Source organism: Lichenostomus cassidix, chromosome 10, assembly GCF_008360975.1.
Source record: "Lichenostomus cassidix isolate B80296 chromosome 10, HeHo_3.0, whole genome shotgun sequence".
Classification (NCBI taxonomy): Eukaryota; Metazoa; Chordata; class Aves; order Passeriformes; family Meliphagidae; genus Lichenostomus; species Lichenostomus cassidix.
The window spans coordinates 2742492-2761045 of record NC_139491.1 but is presented as its reverse complement, the minus strand read 5'-3'; the positions used below and the strand labels follow the sequence as shown (position 1 = coordinate 2761045).

General features: G+C 49.0%; 1 protein-coding gene across 1 annotated transcript in view; it reads right to left on the bottom strand.

The window, feature by feature from the left end:
• Nucleotides 1-17704, bottom strand: part of CHSY1 (chondroitin sulfate synthase 1) — a 73074-nt gene extending 55370 nt beyond the window's left edge. The window contains exons 1-2 of the mRNA XM_085070341.1: nt 17247-17704; nt 7894-8389 (exon numbers count right to left, since the gene is read on the bottom strand). Coding sequence (XP_084926467.1) covers nt 7894-8389; nt 17247-17518 — 768 coding nt within the window. The 5' untranslated portion in view covers nt 17519-17704. The remainder of the gene's footprint in view (nt 1-7893; nt 8390-17246) is intronic.
• Nucleotides 17705-18554: the final 850 nt, after the last annotated feature.

Below are 18554 nucleotides of genomic sequence, written 5' to 3'. Positions count from 1 at the left end.
CTCTGACACATGGCTGAGCACAGCCACGAGGACAGCAGGCGAGGACACAGCATCCAAGGGCTGGCTGCCTCCTCAGAGGTGCAGGAGCATTCTGGTAATGTCCTCCTTTATTTTTCTGATAACATGCTTTTCTTTGCAGCTGAAAGAAGGTGACAGAGGCACTTCAGGAACTGCAGGCAGCTTTCTACTACCCAGTTCTGCTTTCTAATGAACTGCTAGCTGAGTCCAAACTATGGGTTCCCATTTATTTCATTGCTAATCCCAGCCTCTGTGTAAGAACCTGTGCTTAATCCACAAAGAGCACCGGATGCTTCTGAAGACTGCTTCCAAGAACTAAAATACAGCACTCAGCTGGAGCTCCCTAAAGCCATTCAGTAGGAAGGATTAAACCCAGAGACTTGGATGGAACTTAGATCCAGTGGGCATGACCCTACCTGTGCTCTCTTCATTACACAAGAGCATGTCATGCCTTTCCTTTTCCTAAACCTCTTTCTAAGCTAATGAATCCAAAGCAGTGGCTGCAGGAGCCTCATCTCACAGCTCTGTGCAAACACTCAGGGCTCCCATCTGTGTGCTCTCAGCTGAAAACCAGCACAGACACAAATGAAGCTGTTGGTAGCAATGTTCCCAGGACATCAGCTCACTAAGCACTGAAGCTGATCACTGAACGAGTCCCTGCCAGCAGCTCAGGTAAAAATGGCATCACACAGGCTGAAAAGCTCTCTGTGAAAAGGAAAACCTGTTTCCATGCTCACCTGAAAAAGGGAGCTTGCTGTAGCAGCCCTCCTCTTACCACAGTACTTCACACCAGGGCACAACACTGAAGTGTGGACAAGAAATAAATGGATAAAGAGACATTACTTACTCAAAGAGCCTTTTAAAAATGGTCCATAATAGCAATATAAATTATATGCAGGCATTGGTTCTTTTCCTGAGGTCACCGTTACCACACAAGTTGCAAGTAACTGGCATGAAGTTCAACAGGTTCTCAGAGTCCCCCCATAAAAATCTGTCACAACTTTTACTTTTGTTTCATTATTGTAGCAGCACTTTTGACTTCCTCAAGACACAACTGAAAAAACCACTAACTTGTTCTCACTGAGGGTACCAGCAGAAGTTTACTTTCATGTAAAAAAACTAACCAGAAATAACCAGAATTCAACTTACAGTTTGCAAGGACTCCCAAATACACTTTCAGCTGAAACTTTAAAATTTAAGACAACAAAACCAGTTAGTTCCCCCAAAGTTTTCCAATTAAGTTCCCAACTTCTTTGTGACACATAAAGGTCATTTTGGCCTAGGCATGCAGGAAGATAATCCCCACCCTTCAGGCAACTGGGATTTCTGGCAAGATTTTCAGAGGTCTCCAGCTGATAACCATGAAAAGTTCACACCACCAGGAGTCCAGATAAGCTTTTAACACAGGAAATTAGTGCGAAAATGTTTTAAGCATTCTACAGATCAATTAAGATGGTATAACAGTCCAGCAAAGCAGAATCGAGTTCTCTGCTTCAAATCAGATGGGTTTAGAATACAAAACAGCAGCTCTGGAGCTGGGAGGTGTCTGCAGGAAATGAGGTTAGACAAATGCAGGGCAATTAATCCTTTGTGTAGTCAGATGACAGACTCTCCCCATGCCCAGGGCCAGCAGGCACAGCCAGAGCAGGGTTAAACTGCTGCAGGTTGTCATCTTGCATCTTCCCTGCCTCTCCATGGACCAGTGGCTCTCCCCCACAGCCTAAAAAGCCAATTTCCCTCCTGACCTGTGAGGTACACTCAGAGACAGCACAGGGTGACTCAAGATGTGCAATTCTCATTGGTAATTGCAGATGCAAACTATGAAAAAAGGAACAGAGCAACACCAAATGCCATTTTCTGCCTTGTCAGCAGCAGGGAACCATAAAGTTCATCAAGGACACTGAATTTGGGAGAAGCAGAAGATGAACTGGCAGTTCCTGGTTGGGGTCAGGAGTCAGCTCGTGTGAACAGCTCCTTTCAGGAACTCTCCCAGCACAGGCAGCAGACCAGTGACTGCAAACAGTGTGAACTGGGAAAATGTGACTGTAGAGATCACAGAGGAGTTGGGTTTGGTTTGTTTTTTAAGTAACAAATAGGTATTACACCAAGACCCATCATATCCATCCATTTTAAAAAATCCAACTTTTGTTTCTCCTTTGTAATAATTCAATTTTTTATTGAAAAAAATGAGTATTTCTCAAAACACCATACTCCAAGTACAAGACAGGCAGCACTAAAGCATTTGAGCTGTGTGTTCCCATGCTCCTGTTGGTGACCTCAGCCAAGTTTACATTAAGCCCCTTCCCCACATCAGCACTCCATTTCTATTTCCCACCACCAAACAAGCCTGGCTTTTCTCTCCCATGCTTACAGGCTCTGACACATCCATTCTGCTGCTGCTTTGAGCTGCTTACAGAAGTTGGCTTTAATAAACTGAGGGGAGAAATGCAAATATTCTCTCCAAATTAACACAATTAACCCTCCCTCCCCTAGGCATTCCTCTACATACAGACCAGTTAAAAACTTCCATACTGAGAGCCCCAGCTGACACTGTTTTATGCCCCCTTCAGTCAAAGACAATTTTTAATCTATTTTTATCACTGTCTAGTCACATAGGACACTTACAGGGATTCTGTTTTCATACAGAGGTATCCATGAAATGGTTTATTCCCTCACCATCTTTTACACACAGAAATAAGCACTAAAGAAAATGGAAAAGGAAACTTGCCAGCTCAAAGTTTGGTCAGATATCATTGACCCACAGGAGATAACTGACTACAAAGGTATTACTGGGTTTGACATTGATTAGATTTGGAATTTAACAGTGCCCTTCCAAGGTCTCCAGTCAGGTGGGATTCCCTTACAGGAGGCTGCTGATCACAGCACAAGTACCAGAATCTCACAGCTCCAGCAAGATGTAAAATAAGATTTTACCCTGCAGAAGCAGCATGGCTTTCCCATCAGTTCAAAAGAAAAATATATAATAGAAAGCTTCTAGTCTCAGACTCACCTCCCTCTCCCCATCCCCACTGCTGTTCAACAGAACAGACTCAAATCCTCAACTATCTTCTGAGTGCCTTAATTAAGAAACTGGCATGATGAGCTATTTTGTTAGAGTCCTTTGTCCTGTCATGCTATGAAGGATTAGCCTTTCCTGACTTGTCCTCAAGATAACAACTAATCCTGATGGCTCCCTCAACTCAACAGGCTGCACAGATCCTAATTTATAACATAACCACTGCACTCCAAGAAAACAATAATGGGGGGAAAGTAATACTTCTGTTTGCTGGATTCAGGGCTGAAGCTTCTGAAGAATCTGCATGACACCAAAGTCCTCATTTCAGCAACCCTCAGCTTAGGCATTAGGTCAAGTCATCCAGCTAACTAAGGACAGATTAACCATGTGCTCACAAAAACTAGGTCAGTCCCAAACAGTCTCTACAGCCTGGAAATGTCTCTCTGTGTCACAAACCCCCAGCCCTCCCCTCTGAAAAGGATGTTCTGCAGAAAGTGAGTGGGATCCAAACTCAAGTTTCATTACAGCACTTGCTCTTCATTTTTGAAACAGAGAATAAACCTTGACCAACCTGCATTCAGAAGTCAGGAAGAAATTACTCGGTAATGTCAAGTTCTCCCTCCTTGAACTATCTGGTTCTCAAATATTCAGTTATTTTCTGAAGTGAAAGAGCCAGGTCAGGACCTGGGTGCAGACCTGAGATCTGTCTCCTATTCCAAACCCTCCTAACTCTCCAAACCCCTAAACCTTGGTTTCACAGTGTGCAGCCTTTCCTCTCTCCTTTGACCTCTCTGCCCTCCTCCTCAGCAAACACTAAAATTAGACCACAGTGGTCACACCACAGATCCTCCCCCACGGTTGTCACAGACTCCCTGTCACATCAGTCATGTATTTCAGTCTCACCCTGAGCCCCAGATAATGCTCTTCTGTAGTCTTACCTGTCTGTCCTTTGACAAAATGCCATTCCTCATTACCTTCAGGAAGCTCAATCTCCATCCATCCCCAGAATGCATGGCCACCTACTCACATCTTAACCTGAACTCAAAAAGACATCTCTGAGGCATTTCAAAGATAAAATTTAGTGCTGGAGGAAAAATTATTTATAAACATCCACCCTAAAACTCTGGGCATGCTTGTATCCTCCCTCTCACACAATTCATATCATAGGTTTCTTGAATGAAAAGATGCAGTGGGCTGCACACACAGTGAGATAAGGTGTCTGTGCTGTCACGGTTTGCCAAGTTCCCATGCTCTGACTTCAAAAAATGTCCAAACTTTGAAGCCAGGACACCACACTACACAGCAGTGACTTTGTAATTCAGGTACATTTAAAGGAAGTACTAGACACAAAACTGAGATCAGCAACGCTTTGGGATGGTTTAAATCACAAACGAAAAAGCTTGTCATCAAAACCAGAATGTGTTCTCAGACTGAAACCCAAGGCCACACATGGCACCACATGGCATTGCAGGAAAAAACAGAACTTCCATGTTCCTGTGATCCATGCAAGATGGACTGGGAGAACTACTGGTGGGAGGAAAGAGGAGAATGAAGGAAAAGTATGTAGCCTTTCTCTGAGGAAAACATCCAGCAATGTGCCAGAAGTCTAAAGTATCAATATTCACTGGAAATGCAGAACCACTTCTGAGCAAGTTCACTCCAACCCTTTAGCTCTCTTCAAGAAGAAGCACTACACTCTATATTTCTTCATAAACCTTCAAGCTCCCTTCTGTAGGCTTCAGAGATTTCACAGCCCCATTCTTTTCATGACTGCTTTTGTATCATTTCCTGCACAAATTCGCTGGCTTTGGCTGCTCCACCCTGTAGAGTGCTGAGTTTTACAGCTATTTGTCAAACAGCAGCGACAGTCTGGGTTTTGTTTTTACAATGATGATAATCCTTGCCCTAAAGAACTTAGATTTAACAGCCACGTCTCATCTGTGACTCACTCGACCTGTGTCAAACAAGGCAACAGCTATGAGCCTATGGTCACAGGAGCTTAAAATCCATCGTGGGCTGCAAACTGCTCCCAAAGCAGCAGCCTGGGTGGGTCAGATGAAGCTCACTGGGTGGGTCAGATGGTGGGCCAGAGAGCTACAGTTGCCCTCAACCTTGCCCAGGCTGCTGCTGCTGCTTTTCTGGGATGAGATGACGCAGGAAGTCCAAAGAATGGTGGTGTCAATTCCTCTACTGTGCCTGCTGAAAAGCTCCTGATGGCAGGAAGAGTGTGAACAAATCCATGCAAGTCTTGAAATGGGCAATAACCGGTGCCACTCTAATGAAGTGGTCTGAGAGGCACTGCAGAGAGCAGCAGAGTGAGTGACAGAGACACAGGAAGGGGGGAAAAAAGGGGTTTTGAGACAGACTGCTGTGAGCAGAAAAACCACACAGAGCCAGGCCTGGGGATGCATTTGGGCACAGCACCAGAGCCAGGGCCAGGGAAGATGAGCAGCACAGTAAAGACATTGTGGGATCCTAAAATCAGAGAAAGGGGGCAGTGACAGTCACAGAGATGAGTAAAACGGTTCTGGGCAGGGAGCCCACCACAAGAACAGAGCAGGGAAAAAGCCACCCACAGGGAGGACCAGCAGGGCACTCCACAGCCAAGATGCTGAGAAGGAAAACCAGCGAGCTGGGGGTGACTGCACAGACCTGAGCTCCTCATTTGTGCTGCCACTTGAGCCTCTCCAGAATAGCAAGTGCAGGCTGCAAAGGAGAAGTCTGAGGTTTGAGATTTCCAAGGCCAACGCTGCTCTGTTTGCTGAGCCTTGTGCTGTCGTGGCTTTCCTTGCAACAGGAGCTGTGAAGGATGCAGTGGCTGTGCCCAGCAGAGCAGGCACAGATAGAGCTTCTGCTCCATCAGAAGCTCAGTGAAACACAACACTTTGCAATTCACGTACAGTGACCTGTTACTTGATGTTCATGAATGTACAAGACATGGAAAATGTTGCTTTTACACCAAGCTTTCCCAACACAGCTGCTCCCACAGCTGTGTTATTCCACACAGCTATTGCTTTATCTGGAATAAACTACCAGGCACATTTCATCTGGGCAATGAGAGGACCAGATAAAAAAGGTGACAGGTATTTAAATTGAAAAGCCACAACTAAATGAGAGTGGAGCTACTTCTTCAGAAGCTGTGTGCTTTCATCACAGAAACTCTTCCCTCTCTCCCAAACAGCTGAGTTTCAACATCTCACACTCACATGTTACTTCTGCACATCCTACAGTTTGTATACTTCACACAAACCAATTTTAAGTAATTCATTGCACTTAGGAGAATCCAGCATTAGTGACAGCAACACAAGCTGATCAAACAAAACTGATTATGAGAAAGCCCCATCTATTTCTGCCAGACAGCATTCCCAGTGCAGTTGTGTGCTATCGTTGGCTATTTCAATCCAGCATTTGGTCATATTGAATTTAGAAGCTCTTTGCCAGTTTCAGTAGGACCAAAATGCTGACCTTCAGTAACTTTTTAAATGCCAGGTAGTACAGCCATTCACAGCAGAAGTTATTTCAACTCTGAATGTCTAGAGTAAAAATTTTATCCTGCTAAAAACTGTGGAAAAAGTTACTGACTCTTTACAAATGGATAAACCACAGTGCTGGCAAGACAAAGTAGTTCCAGGTCTGAAAGCAGGGAACATGGAGAGACACTGTTAGTCCAAAAAATTCTCTAGGCACAAAAGATATTAATTAATTACTGCAGCTGGAAACCTCTTTCCCCTTCCTCAGAGGTTTTCCTGGCGCTGAACTGTGAACTGAAACAAAGCAACAGCTTCTGGGGGCAGAAATTCAGTATCAGAAGTTAAACACAAGTCTCTGCCAGTGAAAGAGAGGCTCAGCAGCAGTATCTGTCACTGTCTGCGAGCACAGCTCCTGTCACAGGCAGAAGAACCTCCATTCACCACATCTCATAAAAGGACAAAGCCGTAGTTGCGTCAGGTCGTAAATGTTTGTACAGAGACAAATTGTTCAACCTCTGTTCTGCTTTCAATTTCAGCTGGATTTCTAAGGCAGACCCACCAGCATTTGCCCTGGTAAAACTGCAGCTCCAGCCCAGCAGGTGTTTTCAACCAGACAGTCTGTAAACACCCAGGACTCGTTTCAAGGAGCCCAGCAAACCCGGGCAGGAGAAGCCCCTGTCACCCTCCCAGCAAACAGCAGCAGGAAACTCTGCCACAACCAGGCTCTCCAGTTTTTTTCCCCCCAAAATGCCAAATTTGCAGGCACATCAGTGTGGGCAGACCACGAGTTTCAGTGTGAGAGTGGTGGCTTGTCTCTGCTGACGTCAAGGACCTGCTGAGCAGGCGCCTGCAGGATGGAGCTGCCAGCGAGTGCCCCGAGCAGCAGTGGGTTTGGGCTGCTGGGAGGGTGACAGTGCCAGCCACCAGGAGACATCTCCAGTTTGGGGAAAAACTGTCACTGTCAGGGCAAACATCTGTCAGCCTCACACATTTCAGCTGCAGTGAGAAACACGGTAATTGTGTCATCCATTTTCCATGCTGACACCATGACGTACTGGGCTAAAGAAGATAAAAGAGGCTTGGACAGTCAGGACTGCAGGCACTCGGGGCCATTTTGATTCAAGCTTATTCCCTTTCTGTCTAAATAAACATATCTGTTACAAATGATGAATGTTCCTCCATTTCCCTCCTTCCTGCTGCATTTCCATACTTCTGAGGGTCTTCCCATGGGTGACACTCGCAGGAAACAAAAAGCCCAGAAACCACAGCTGGATGCTCAAGCTGCTGACAGAGGCGAAGCCTGGACAAACCGCTGAGTACAACAGCAACCCTCCCTTCTACACCTCCCCCAAAAAACACCTCCCCGTTCCCCAAGCCCCTCACCCTTACCTCGTAGGACCAGACGCACTGCACGCCGGCGAACCTCCTGACGCACCTGCCCACCTCCACGTCCTCGTGGGTGGTGTACATCTCCCGCAGGCACTCGCCGATGTGCGGCACCATCCTGCGCAGCACCTCGCGGCTCATGATCACTCCTGGCCCCCCCATGCAGAAGTTCTCACCAGGCTCTAGCGCCAGCTTCCCCATCTCCTCCGTGGTGCCCAAGCCGGTCTGCCCCAGGAAGAGAGGCTCGCTGCTGTTCAGGCTCCTCAGGAAGTTCTCCAGTTTGTCCCCTTTGATGTAAACGTCGTCGTCGGCTCTCATAAACCATTCGTATTTGTCCAAGTAGTGGTCATGCATGTATTTGAGCATCATGAAGGATTTCTTCTGGGGGGGGTAGGAGTCATCGACACCTGGGAGCGGCACGATGGGGATGGGGATGGAGGTGTCTGAGCCCTCGCTGGAGAAGAACTCAACCTTGCCAGGAATGGTTTTGGACCATGTTCTAGATTGAAAAAGACAAGAAGGAATAATTAAATATGCAAACCAGGGCAGGCAGAGAGTGCTACCACAGACTATGGCTCATCTGCTTTACAAATTCTCCTATTTGAACACCTTGAAAGGTCACTTTTTACCAGACAAATGAGAACATTCACGTGGCGCACACAGCAACTGGTACAACACACACAAAATTCTGATATGACAAACATCTGAGTATAATTTCTGCACCTCCACATGATAGAAAAATAATTCAGTAGTAGCAGTTCACTAGTGGCAAGCAGGATTTCTTAAGCACACTCTATTTTGGTCACAAAATAGAGAGGGGAGCCAATATGGGCCAACAATTCACATACAACTGAATTTACTATTTCCAAAGCTTCCCTGCAAGTTTTTCAGCATCATATCCACCTTCTGTTCCCTCTAAGCTCTCCCAAAAGCTCAAATGTGCACTCAGAAATACAGACTTCCAGAGAGTAAATTCACATGAACTTTTAAGGAAACGGCATCCCATGGGAAACGAACCAAACAGCAACTTCTCCAGATGGTGTGTGGAGAAGCAAAGCACAGAGCATGGAGCAGAAGTAACCTCAAGCAGCTTTGTCCATACCACCAACGCTCTAAGAGATGCCTGTAAAACTTGTAATTCCCACAACAACGTGGTGCTACCAACACCTGCACCTCCAGCAGCTTTCCAGACACTTCATTCCAGGTTTTAATGGAGAGGAACAGCACAGAAGAGGAGCCTTTCCTGTGCAGAGCAGCACAGCGACGACATCTGCTCCACACCTTCCGTGCTTCTCTCTGACAAATCCAACCCATCTGCGTGGGCAAACTGGGTCACTGACAGTGCAGGAAGAGCTGTAGGATGATTCCTCAAGGCAGAACACAGCCTCCTCCAGGGAGGATTTTCAGTCACGTAACTGCTACAGCCTTGCCCTAAAAATTATTAATTTTAAGCTTGCAGCACCATTTTCTGAGATTCTATCTGAGAAAGGAGCAGAGATTGCACATCCCTCACAGAAACTCACAGGAAACTATTTTAGTTGGTAAACCAACAGGTTTTGTTGCTTTTTGTATAGGGGGGAGAATATTTTATAGTTTTATTTGTCGGCTATACTCAGCATATAACCTAAAGCTGATGTGAAAACACTCTCAAGGTGAAGGACACAGTATTCCCTCAATGCATCACTGTCACTCTGACCAGATGCCTCTCAGTGCAGGCTTCATGCCAAAACCTGAGCTGATTTTGGGCAGCACAGACCATCTGAAATTTGAAATCTCCAGAATTAGCTATCATGTAAAGCCTAAAACGTAAAAATATTTCAGGAGAATTATTCCTTGAATTCCATCAGAAAATGCAGAGGTATTTAATGAGACTACCTAAACATCAACTTTGACACCTTAACAGTTTCTCACTAATTCCACTGTGTGTAATGAATATCACCCAATTACTTTAAAAGCTTTGTCTTCTGGATTTCTTACTGCCATGGGTAGAGTTTCAGAGCAAAAGTTTCGATCCCAGCTTCCCAGAAGAGCACTGAGTAAAGCAAATGGAAACATTCCCATTGACTTCACAACAAAGGTGACGATGTCTTTAATCATCAGTGACACAATTAACACAGTACTACAGGTTATAAATCATATCCTGTTAAAGCACTGAGAACTGCCCGTTTTAAAAGAAGACATGGTCATATCTTGAACTTTCACTGACTATTAAGGAAGTTCTGCTGTTTATTTTCTGACACCCACACTCCACATACAAATCATCCACAGCTCTTCCCATATCAACTCCCAGTCTAAGTTTAAAAGACCTTTCTTCATTAAAGATGCATTTAAATTTGAGTGTCACAGCAAGAAAGGACAGAAGGAGTTACTGAGAAATGCAGCTCATTTCATCCACTGAGACACAGCTTTGGGTGGACCCAGGACACTTTGCAGACAACCACCAGCTGAAGTAATAAGCTAAAGTCTTATGGAAAATTCCGTTTATTTACTTTTTTATTCAAAAGCAAACAATTAATTTTCAGACTTGCTCTTTATATCGTGAAAGACCTGCCTTTGCAATGACTACAGACTATGGACAGCACAGGATGTCTTCTATCACACCAAGCTTTAGCTCCTTTCTGGAAGGCATCTGAAAGGAGGAAGGAAATCTTCTGTTGATTCCCAGTTTAAATTTATTCCCTGCTCTCCAGCTAAGTACCCTCACCTCAGGACCCACTCAGTATTGTCCAGAGAAGAGCTCCCATTCAACAGAAAGAGAACAAAAAAAAAAGCATATACATCCATAAACCCTGGCATGCTTGATTCTTATTGCACAAAACCCCTCATCTCAAAGCCAGTTTGAGCCCATCTTTCCAGATGGGCCATATTTAGGTTTCACATTAAAACAAGGGTAAAACAGAGATATATTGCTGCATATATGAGGAGCACATCAGGGACCATGCCCTAACAACACCCACATCCCCACGACCCGTGTGTGACCTGGGCCAGCACCACAACACTCCTCCAGCCTTGAGATCTCATGTCAACCACATCAACCATGCACCAGCACAGCCTGACTGAGCCTTTGTTCACCTCCTGCAACAACACGATCCCTAAGATGAGACAACTCGACGTGTCATTTGTGACCGCGGCTTTGAGCGATTGTTTGAACCCAAAGGGACCAAACACCACAGGGACAAACAGCCTGAGTGTCTGTGTCACCACCAGCACGGCTGGGGCAGAGGCTGGGACAATGCAGTCACCACGGGCTGCTCCTCACGTCGAAGGCACAGCTCGCTGTGGTCCCTTTTTGGGGACAGAATGCGGAGAGAACAGTTTGCTCAGGAAACACATCGTTGCACTCGGCCGAAGAAACCAAACCACAGAGGGGGAGATGAACTGCAAGAACCTTTTTCTAACCCTGGTTAGCAGCAAAAGTGAGGACTGATAAATGCAGGGATGAATTCTGATCAAAGCTGCCTTTAACTTTTTTTATCCAATGCTGCAAATAATCAGACCTGGCTCAATCACCAGCAACTCTGTAGTATAGTATGGAAAACCAACATTTCTTGCCAGTCCTCCCACCTCCACTGTAGGTTAGCCTGTCTGTTCTTATGGGCAGCAATCTGACCCTTCATCTCCTGAGCACAGAGCTCTTGTCTCAACACCTCCCCACCTGAGTGGTCCCACCAACACCCTCTCCCACCAGCTGACATCACCTTCCTGGTCAAGGTTTCTCCAATGTAAGACCTGCAGGCTGTACCTGCAAAAGAATTTGATAATAAAAAAAAAAATAGAAAAATATTTTTATTGACACTTGACACCCTCCTTCCTCTCCACTGCCCTGTCACCCTCAGCTGTCTAAAGGACACGTTGACACAATATTTCTGCCACCAGTCTCCTGTATCTGGACCTGCAGGGACCACCTGGGCTGCAGTGATCAATCACTGATGGCCTCACTCTAAGCCATTTCAACTCTGTCCAGAGAGAAATATCAGCTTGTGAATACAACCGATACTGTACTGAACTGGTCATTTAAAAACCCTGACAGATCCCAACCTTATCTCCTCCGTGTAATCTGAATCTGCTGCTTCAGCAGGAGGATGTGCACGAACCAGGACAGCAAGGCTCTCTGTTACCCTCCCCAGGAGGTAAAAAACCTGCCTGATGCTGGGTGACCTGGTTTTCCTCAGCACACAGAACTCCACCAAACTAGAAGGCTGACAAGGAAATCAAAGTGAAAATCAAACAAACACAAACAAAATGAGTAATGCTTCCTCAGAAGAAAGCTCCTAGCAGAGGACATGAGTCCAGTAATGCTCCAGTATTGGTGGCTACCAAATCAATTTTGCCATCCCTCCCTCCCTCAGCCAGTTTTGCACACTGGATATCCCACATGGACCCTAGGCTGAGCAAGTCACAAGCAAACTGGGTGAAAAGATCTCATCCCAGCTGGCCCCCAGCTACTCATAAAATACATAAAACCTTGTGCACACTGACTGGGCTAAAAAAACCCTGTATTTTCTAAAAAGTGACCACAACTGCATTCATGAAATGTTCCCAGAAGTTATTTCCCCATTTAAAAAGAAGCTTAAAAAGCACAGCTTGCAGCAGGAGCAGCACAGAACTGGACAGTTTTATCTTCAGTTTCCAGTATTTATTATTTATTTGTATTATCTTGCTTTGTTATCAGCTCTGCAGACTCGGCAGAAGCACAGCCAGTGGTGTTATGCAGACAGTGCTCCCTTTGTAGAGACCCAAGCTGAAGACTATGACAAAAAAATGTATTTGATTTTTGTCTGCAGCTCAGGAAGTTCCCCCAGAAGAGATCAGAGAAATCATTTAAAGTTTTGAGAAACACTCATCTTGTATAATTATGCTGAAGAAAATCATAATTTGTGAAGAACTCAGCAAGGCAACAGACATAAAAGACTGATGTCTTGAATGCAGCTAAATTCCATGTTGAATTAAAGCTGGTTTTGCATAACTGTTCTTCAAGGTCCCATTCTTCCAACACTTGCTACAGGGGAAGCAATGAACCACAGTTTAGGAGAACTGAGTGTGGATTTCAGCACACTGCTCCTGCACAAGGTACTGCAGTCAACCAGCACAAGAGGTCACCAAAAAATCCTGGGGTTTTACATTTCCTCATTTCTGTCATTAAAAACTACATTACAGAATTCGGATTTTGAGGAAGAGTTCCTTCCAAGGTTTTGCAGGATAGCTTTAATGGAGAACCCAAGCTGCTTCCACAGCTCTTTGAGTCCTTTGAGCTAAACTCCTCCAATTTTAAGGGATGCCAGTTTTCTGTCCATGCATATCCACCCTCTTCCTTGTGGACACAGGGACAGAAATGGATCCATCACCCACAGGGACACTGACAGTCAGTGGATCAGGCTGAAATTGAAGCCCAAGTGTCTCAGAGGTTTGGGCCATATGGCTATTTTGGGGGGTGTAGGTGACTTTGTTTTACTTATCCCCCCTGTATCAATGACAGCTGCTCTCACTGCATTTCTTTCATACCCTTCCTTGAACATTCTCCCAAATTTTAGGTTGGAAAGCCCAAGTACATTATGTTTCTGGTGGAAGGTACCAGAGCAGGACATCGAGTTGTCACTATTGCAATACTGGGCTACGATTCATACACGAATTAAACATGTATTGTGTTGGCACAACATTCCAAGTCACTTCACAAGAGGCAGGAGCTCCACAATCCATCACATCACCTCACCAGCACCCAGAATGGACCAAACCACCCCACAGCCTCCAGCTGTGCTCCGAATTTAAGAGCAGCACAGCAGTGTGTAAGTGCAGGCTTAGACAGATAAGACCAACTCCCTCCCAGCCCAAATCCTTCCGGCTGCCTTTCACTTAAGCTCTTCCGAGCACTCAGGTATTTGGATTCCAGTGCACACAGCTCCTGTAAGCCACCACCAACAGAGAGGCAGAAAAGGAGCCTCCGAAGGACATCCTTCTGTCCCAGCACAGGGATGGCTCAGCACCAGCCCCAGGCATCACTCATGTGGCACTTGACTCTGCCGTGGGGATTGTCCCAAACCCACAAATGTGTGGCTGTGCTCCTGCAGAGCTGCTGCCAAAGGCCAGCCGCTGACATCTCGCCATTAACTGCATTCACACCACTCTCCTGCCACGTTTCCCAGGAAATCTAGTTGCTACGCAAACGGGGGAAAAAAAAAATGGGTTAACTGCCTGATATTTCTGTTCCTGAGACAGCAGACTTAAATCTTCTGGGAGACTGCTTATTCCCATCCTCTCCTTCCTGCAGCTCTTTTAGGACAACTCCCCTCAACTGCAAAACCATTAGCACGTATTGTTGCACTTTCCCTGAACCCCAGCCATCCCTTTAACTCCTTCCTGCCCAGCTCTTTTCCTGGCTGTTCCTTGTCCTTTGAAGTGACACCGTGGCTCCTGCTGCTGCACTTCGCTCCTGAAAAGGAAGCTCTGCTAACCTGGCTGTCAGATGCAATAACTGCTCAGGCTGCAAACCTGCCCTCCCAAAACCTGCGGATATGAAGTTTGTCCTCTGCCTCGCAGCCTACAAAAGCACGACTGTTACAAAGAGCCGGCGGCTCCCGAAAATCCAGCAGGCCTGTTTTGCCTTGCAGTGGTCATTTTGCTCATGATTGATGCTCAGGAAGTGGATTGCTTCCCCTCTTGTTAGACCCTATCTGGATTCACAGCAGCCGGGATCAGCAAATGCTTTCCGCTCGGGTCCCTTTTAGCTGTGTCTGTAAATGGCCTTTGAGCCACAGCAATTTGGAGGTATTCAGCCTCTGAATCCCTAATTCCTTTCAGCGTGGTATCAAGGCTCTGCACACGCTGCCACCCCGGGAATGCCTTGCTAGCAGCTTCCCATTTCACTGGCTGTGCCAGCGATTCAGCTCACCAGGATGCTTTGTCAATGTAGTAATCCCAGCAATTGTCTGCTTGAGTACTTCATGGCAATCAAAAGCCATTTAAGATTTCAGGTTTGTCTTCCTCTTCCCCCCTCCCCATCTTCCCCCGAAGACGTTTTCCTGTCACCAGGACATTAGCTCATTTCTTTCACCAATAGAGGTGAGAAAAACGCATTTAGCCCTACTAAGAATCTTTTTATCCCTCTCTTCCAAGACCAGACATCATCTCTAGAGGTTAAACCAAAATAGCAGTGCAGTAAAAAGCGATACTCAGATCTCCATCTAAGGGCTGAAGGAACCCGATTCCATTAGCTGGATTTGTTAAGTTGCATCTTTAGCCATTGTTTTGCGGGAGCAGATGTTGCAGATCTTGTTCTCTAAACCCAGCTCTGCCACAGCACAACTGTTCAGCATGCACAGGCAAAACAAGGGATGAAAATCCTTCCCACACCAGTAAAGTGAATTCCTCCCCAAATAACACTCTGAACAACACAGTGATAAATTTCCCTTTTCTGACTTCTTGACATAAAATCTGATGGATGGCAGACAAACTATTCTGCCATAAAACCTGTTACGTGATGTCCCAACACGACTGCAGCCTCTCTGCATGTAAATCTAAATTACACAGCCTGTGAGATTTGCAATCCAAAGTGCTCCATCCCACATGGTGAAGAACATAACCCTGAAGAAACAGATTCTTTAACCCATTTCAAAGCATCAGTCATCTGTTCTCTGCAACTTAATTACAGGTCTGCTGCTGGAAGAAGGAATTAAGTTTCCATTAAAACCATCGCTGATGGACAATATGCCTCAGATTACCCAAATTAAGCAATTTTACTGCATTTGATGTTGATATCAAGAGATTTCCTGAAGCCAGAGCTGAGCTGGGAACGATGGTATGATGGTCCATAACACATAGTTTCGCCATCCTACTCTTACTGGCCAATAGAGCCAAGCACTTTTCAGCCAGAGCAGGCAGAACATGGAGAAGGTTTTTATCCAGCACAAGCCTAAAGGGGATGTTTTATTAAAGATCTGCCCCAGAGCTCCTGACTGCTCCTCCGAGGGTGCTGGCTCAGCCGGAGCCGGGGTACACCCGAGCTGACATTTTAGCTCTTAACTCTTTCAGATTTCCCGAGCAGCCTTCCCGCGCAGCCTCCCAGCACTGCCTGCAGGCGCACACGCCACAGCAATGAGCATATTCCAGCAGAGCAGAGAGTTCCACCAGAGCCACAGACACGTCTCTCACAGAAGAGAGGATTATCCCGATGCTGCCGAGGCTTTGGACACAATTCCCGCTAGCCTGTGGCACTCACTGCCATACCCAGCTACACCTGGGGACCGTGGCGAGCGGCACACGGTGCAAAGCAGCAGGCTGTCCCTGCTCCAAAATTAGGTGTGCTCAGGTAACAAACACACTGCTCTGAGACCCTGGCTCCTGCATTAGCTCAACTAGCCTGAAGTACAGAGCTTCACCCAGGCTGACTGTCCCCATCTGAGCTGTCTCGCTACCTGGTCCAGCCTCAGCGGCTGCGGGGAGCAAAGATGGGTTTTACTCTTTGTTCCCAGACGCCTTTTCTGGGTCTCATTCCCAAGCACATGCTTTCGGCTTGGCGCAGCGGTCTTTCCTTCCCTATCTAGGGCATTACAGCGGTCTCCAAACTTTATTTCTGTTACCATCAGGCTGTCAGCCCTCTCCACAGGCAGCAGCCAAGGACCGCACCAGCGTGGCGCAGCTGCGCCCAAGGCAGAGGCACTGAGGGACACACTTTGATGCCCGTGTCCCCGCCGGAGACCGGCAGTCAGTGTCCCCTCACATCGGGGTGGCTGCCTGGCCTCCAGGCAAAGCCGCTGGGGACACCTGCCAGGTGGTTCCTGGCTGAGCCAGACCGTGCGGGAGCGGCAGCGCGACCCACCCGACCCCTCGCGTCCCCGCCGAGCTGCCCAGGCAGCAGAGACGCGCTCGGGGCATCGCTCCTCCCGCAGCGCCCCGGGGCTCGCAGTGCGCCCGGCGAGGAGCGAGCAGCGCCGGGCTGAGCGTGCCCCGAGGCTCCATCACACCTGCCCGGGCAAGGGCGAGCGCTGCCCGGGGCTGGCGGGGCAGCCCGGCTGCAAGGGCATCCCGGGCCGGCCGTTCTCACCCCGGGGGCACCGGCCGACAGGGCCGAGTCCTGCTGAGCGCAACCGGACCGAGCCGAGCCCGGTTCGGCTGAATGGGACCGAACCGAGCCAAGCCACGCTCAACTGAATGGGACCGAATCGAGCCAAGCCCAGCTCAGCTGAATGGAACCGAATCGAGCCAAGCCCAGCTCAGCCGAACGTGGCCGAACCGAGCCGAGCCGAGTCGAGCCCACCCGAACCGACCCCAGCCCGTGCCAGACCGCAGCCCAACGCAGCCCAGCGGAGCCGCGCCCCGCCAGCGCAGCCCACCGACCCATCCCGCCGCCCCCGCCCGCTCACCGGTGCGCGGCCACGGCGCGGCTCCGCAGGTACTTCTGCGCCGTCATGACCCCCACGAAGAGGAAGCTCTGTGCCGGCGGGCCGGGGCGGCGCGGCGGGGCGGCGGCGGCGGCGGCGGGCGGCGGGCGGCAGCCCTGCGGGCGGGCTCGGTGGGGCCGCGCCGCCGCCGCCAGCTCGGAGGCGCGGGGCAGGACGAGGCGCGATGCGAGCACGAAGCCCAGCACCAGCCCCAGCAGGACGCTGAGCCAGGCGCGGCGGCCGCGGCCCGCCATGCCCGCCCGGCCCGCTGCTCACAGCGCCGCCGCCGCCGCCAGCCGCGCCGAGGCGCCCAGCGCCGCCATGGGGGAAGGGGCAGGGACGGGAAGCGGAGGGAGGGGAGCGGGGGGCCGCCCGCCTCCCCGGCCCTGCCCCTCGGCACAGGCGCCGTGTGCGGCCCCGCCGCGCTGCCCCTGGCCCCGCCCGGCCGCCGCCGAGCCGCCGCCGTGCAGCCCCCGGTGCGGCCCGCGCCCCGCCGGAGCTCCGCCACACGGCCCTGGGCACAGGGCACCGAGAGCCGGGATGTGACCCCGGTACGGGAGCCAGCTCCCGCAGCGACACCCCGGAGCGGCACCGCAGGACGTCCCGCCCCAGCCCTGGCCGTGCTCCAGGCCAGGTTGGACGGGGTTGGACCAGCCTGCTCCGTGGGAAGGTGTCCTGCCCGTGGCAGGGGGTTGGCATGAGGTGAACTGTAAAGGCCCTTCCTGCCCAAACCGGTCCGTGGTTCTGTGACACCTTAACCAAGCATCCCACACAGGGGACAGGTAACCTGGCCCAGAAGCTCACTGGGACTCCCGAGCTGGGACACCAGAACCTCAGCCCAGCTGCTCAAATCGAGAGGGACAGGAGGCCAAAAGGATGTGGACACTCAGCTCCACAGGACAGGGACTGAGACCCTGGACATCACCCCAGGACAGGCATCCCAGTACCTGTGCCAAGACCCCAGGACAGAAGCCTGTCTGAGGTGGCAGGACTTGGACCTCAGCTCTTCAGACCAGGATGGGAAGGCACTGGGACACAGACAGGTCAGCTCCCTGCTGCCCAAGCCCCAGCTCTGCCCTTCAGCACACTCAGAAACCAAGGGGATCCAGGCAGGGAGGAGCAGCCTTCCAGCCCCATTTGCCTGGCACTGGTGCACTTGTGCAGCACATACTCTGGTGCTAGGGAGCAAAGGCACTGGCACTCTGTGTTTTTTCCCCCCCTTGCTAATTAAACTGACCAGAAATAGGTCCATCTGTTTCCAACCGCAGGCTATAGTGACTGCTCAACACA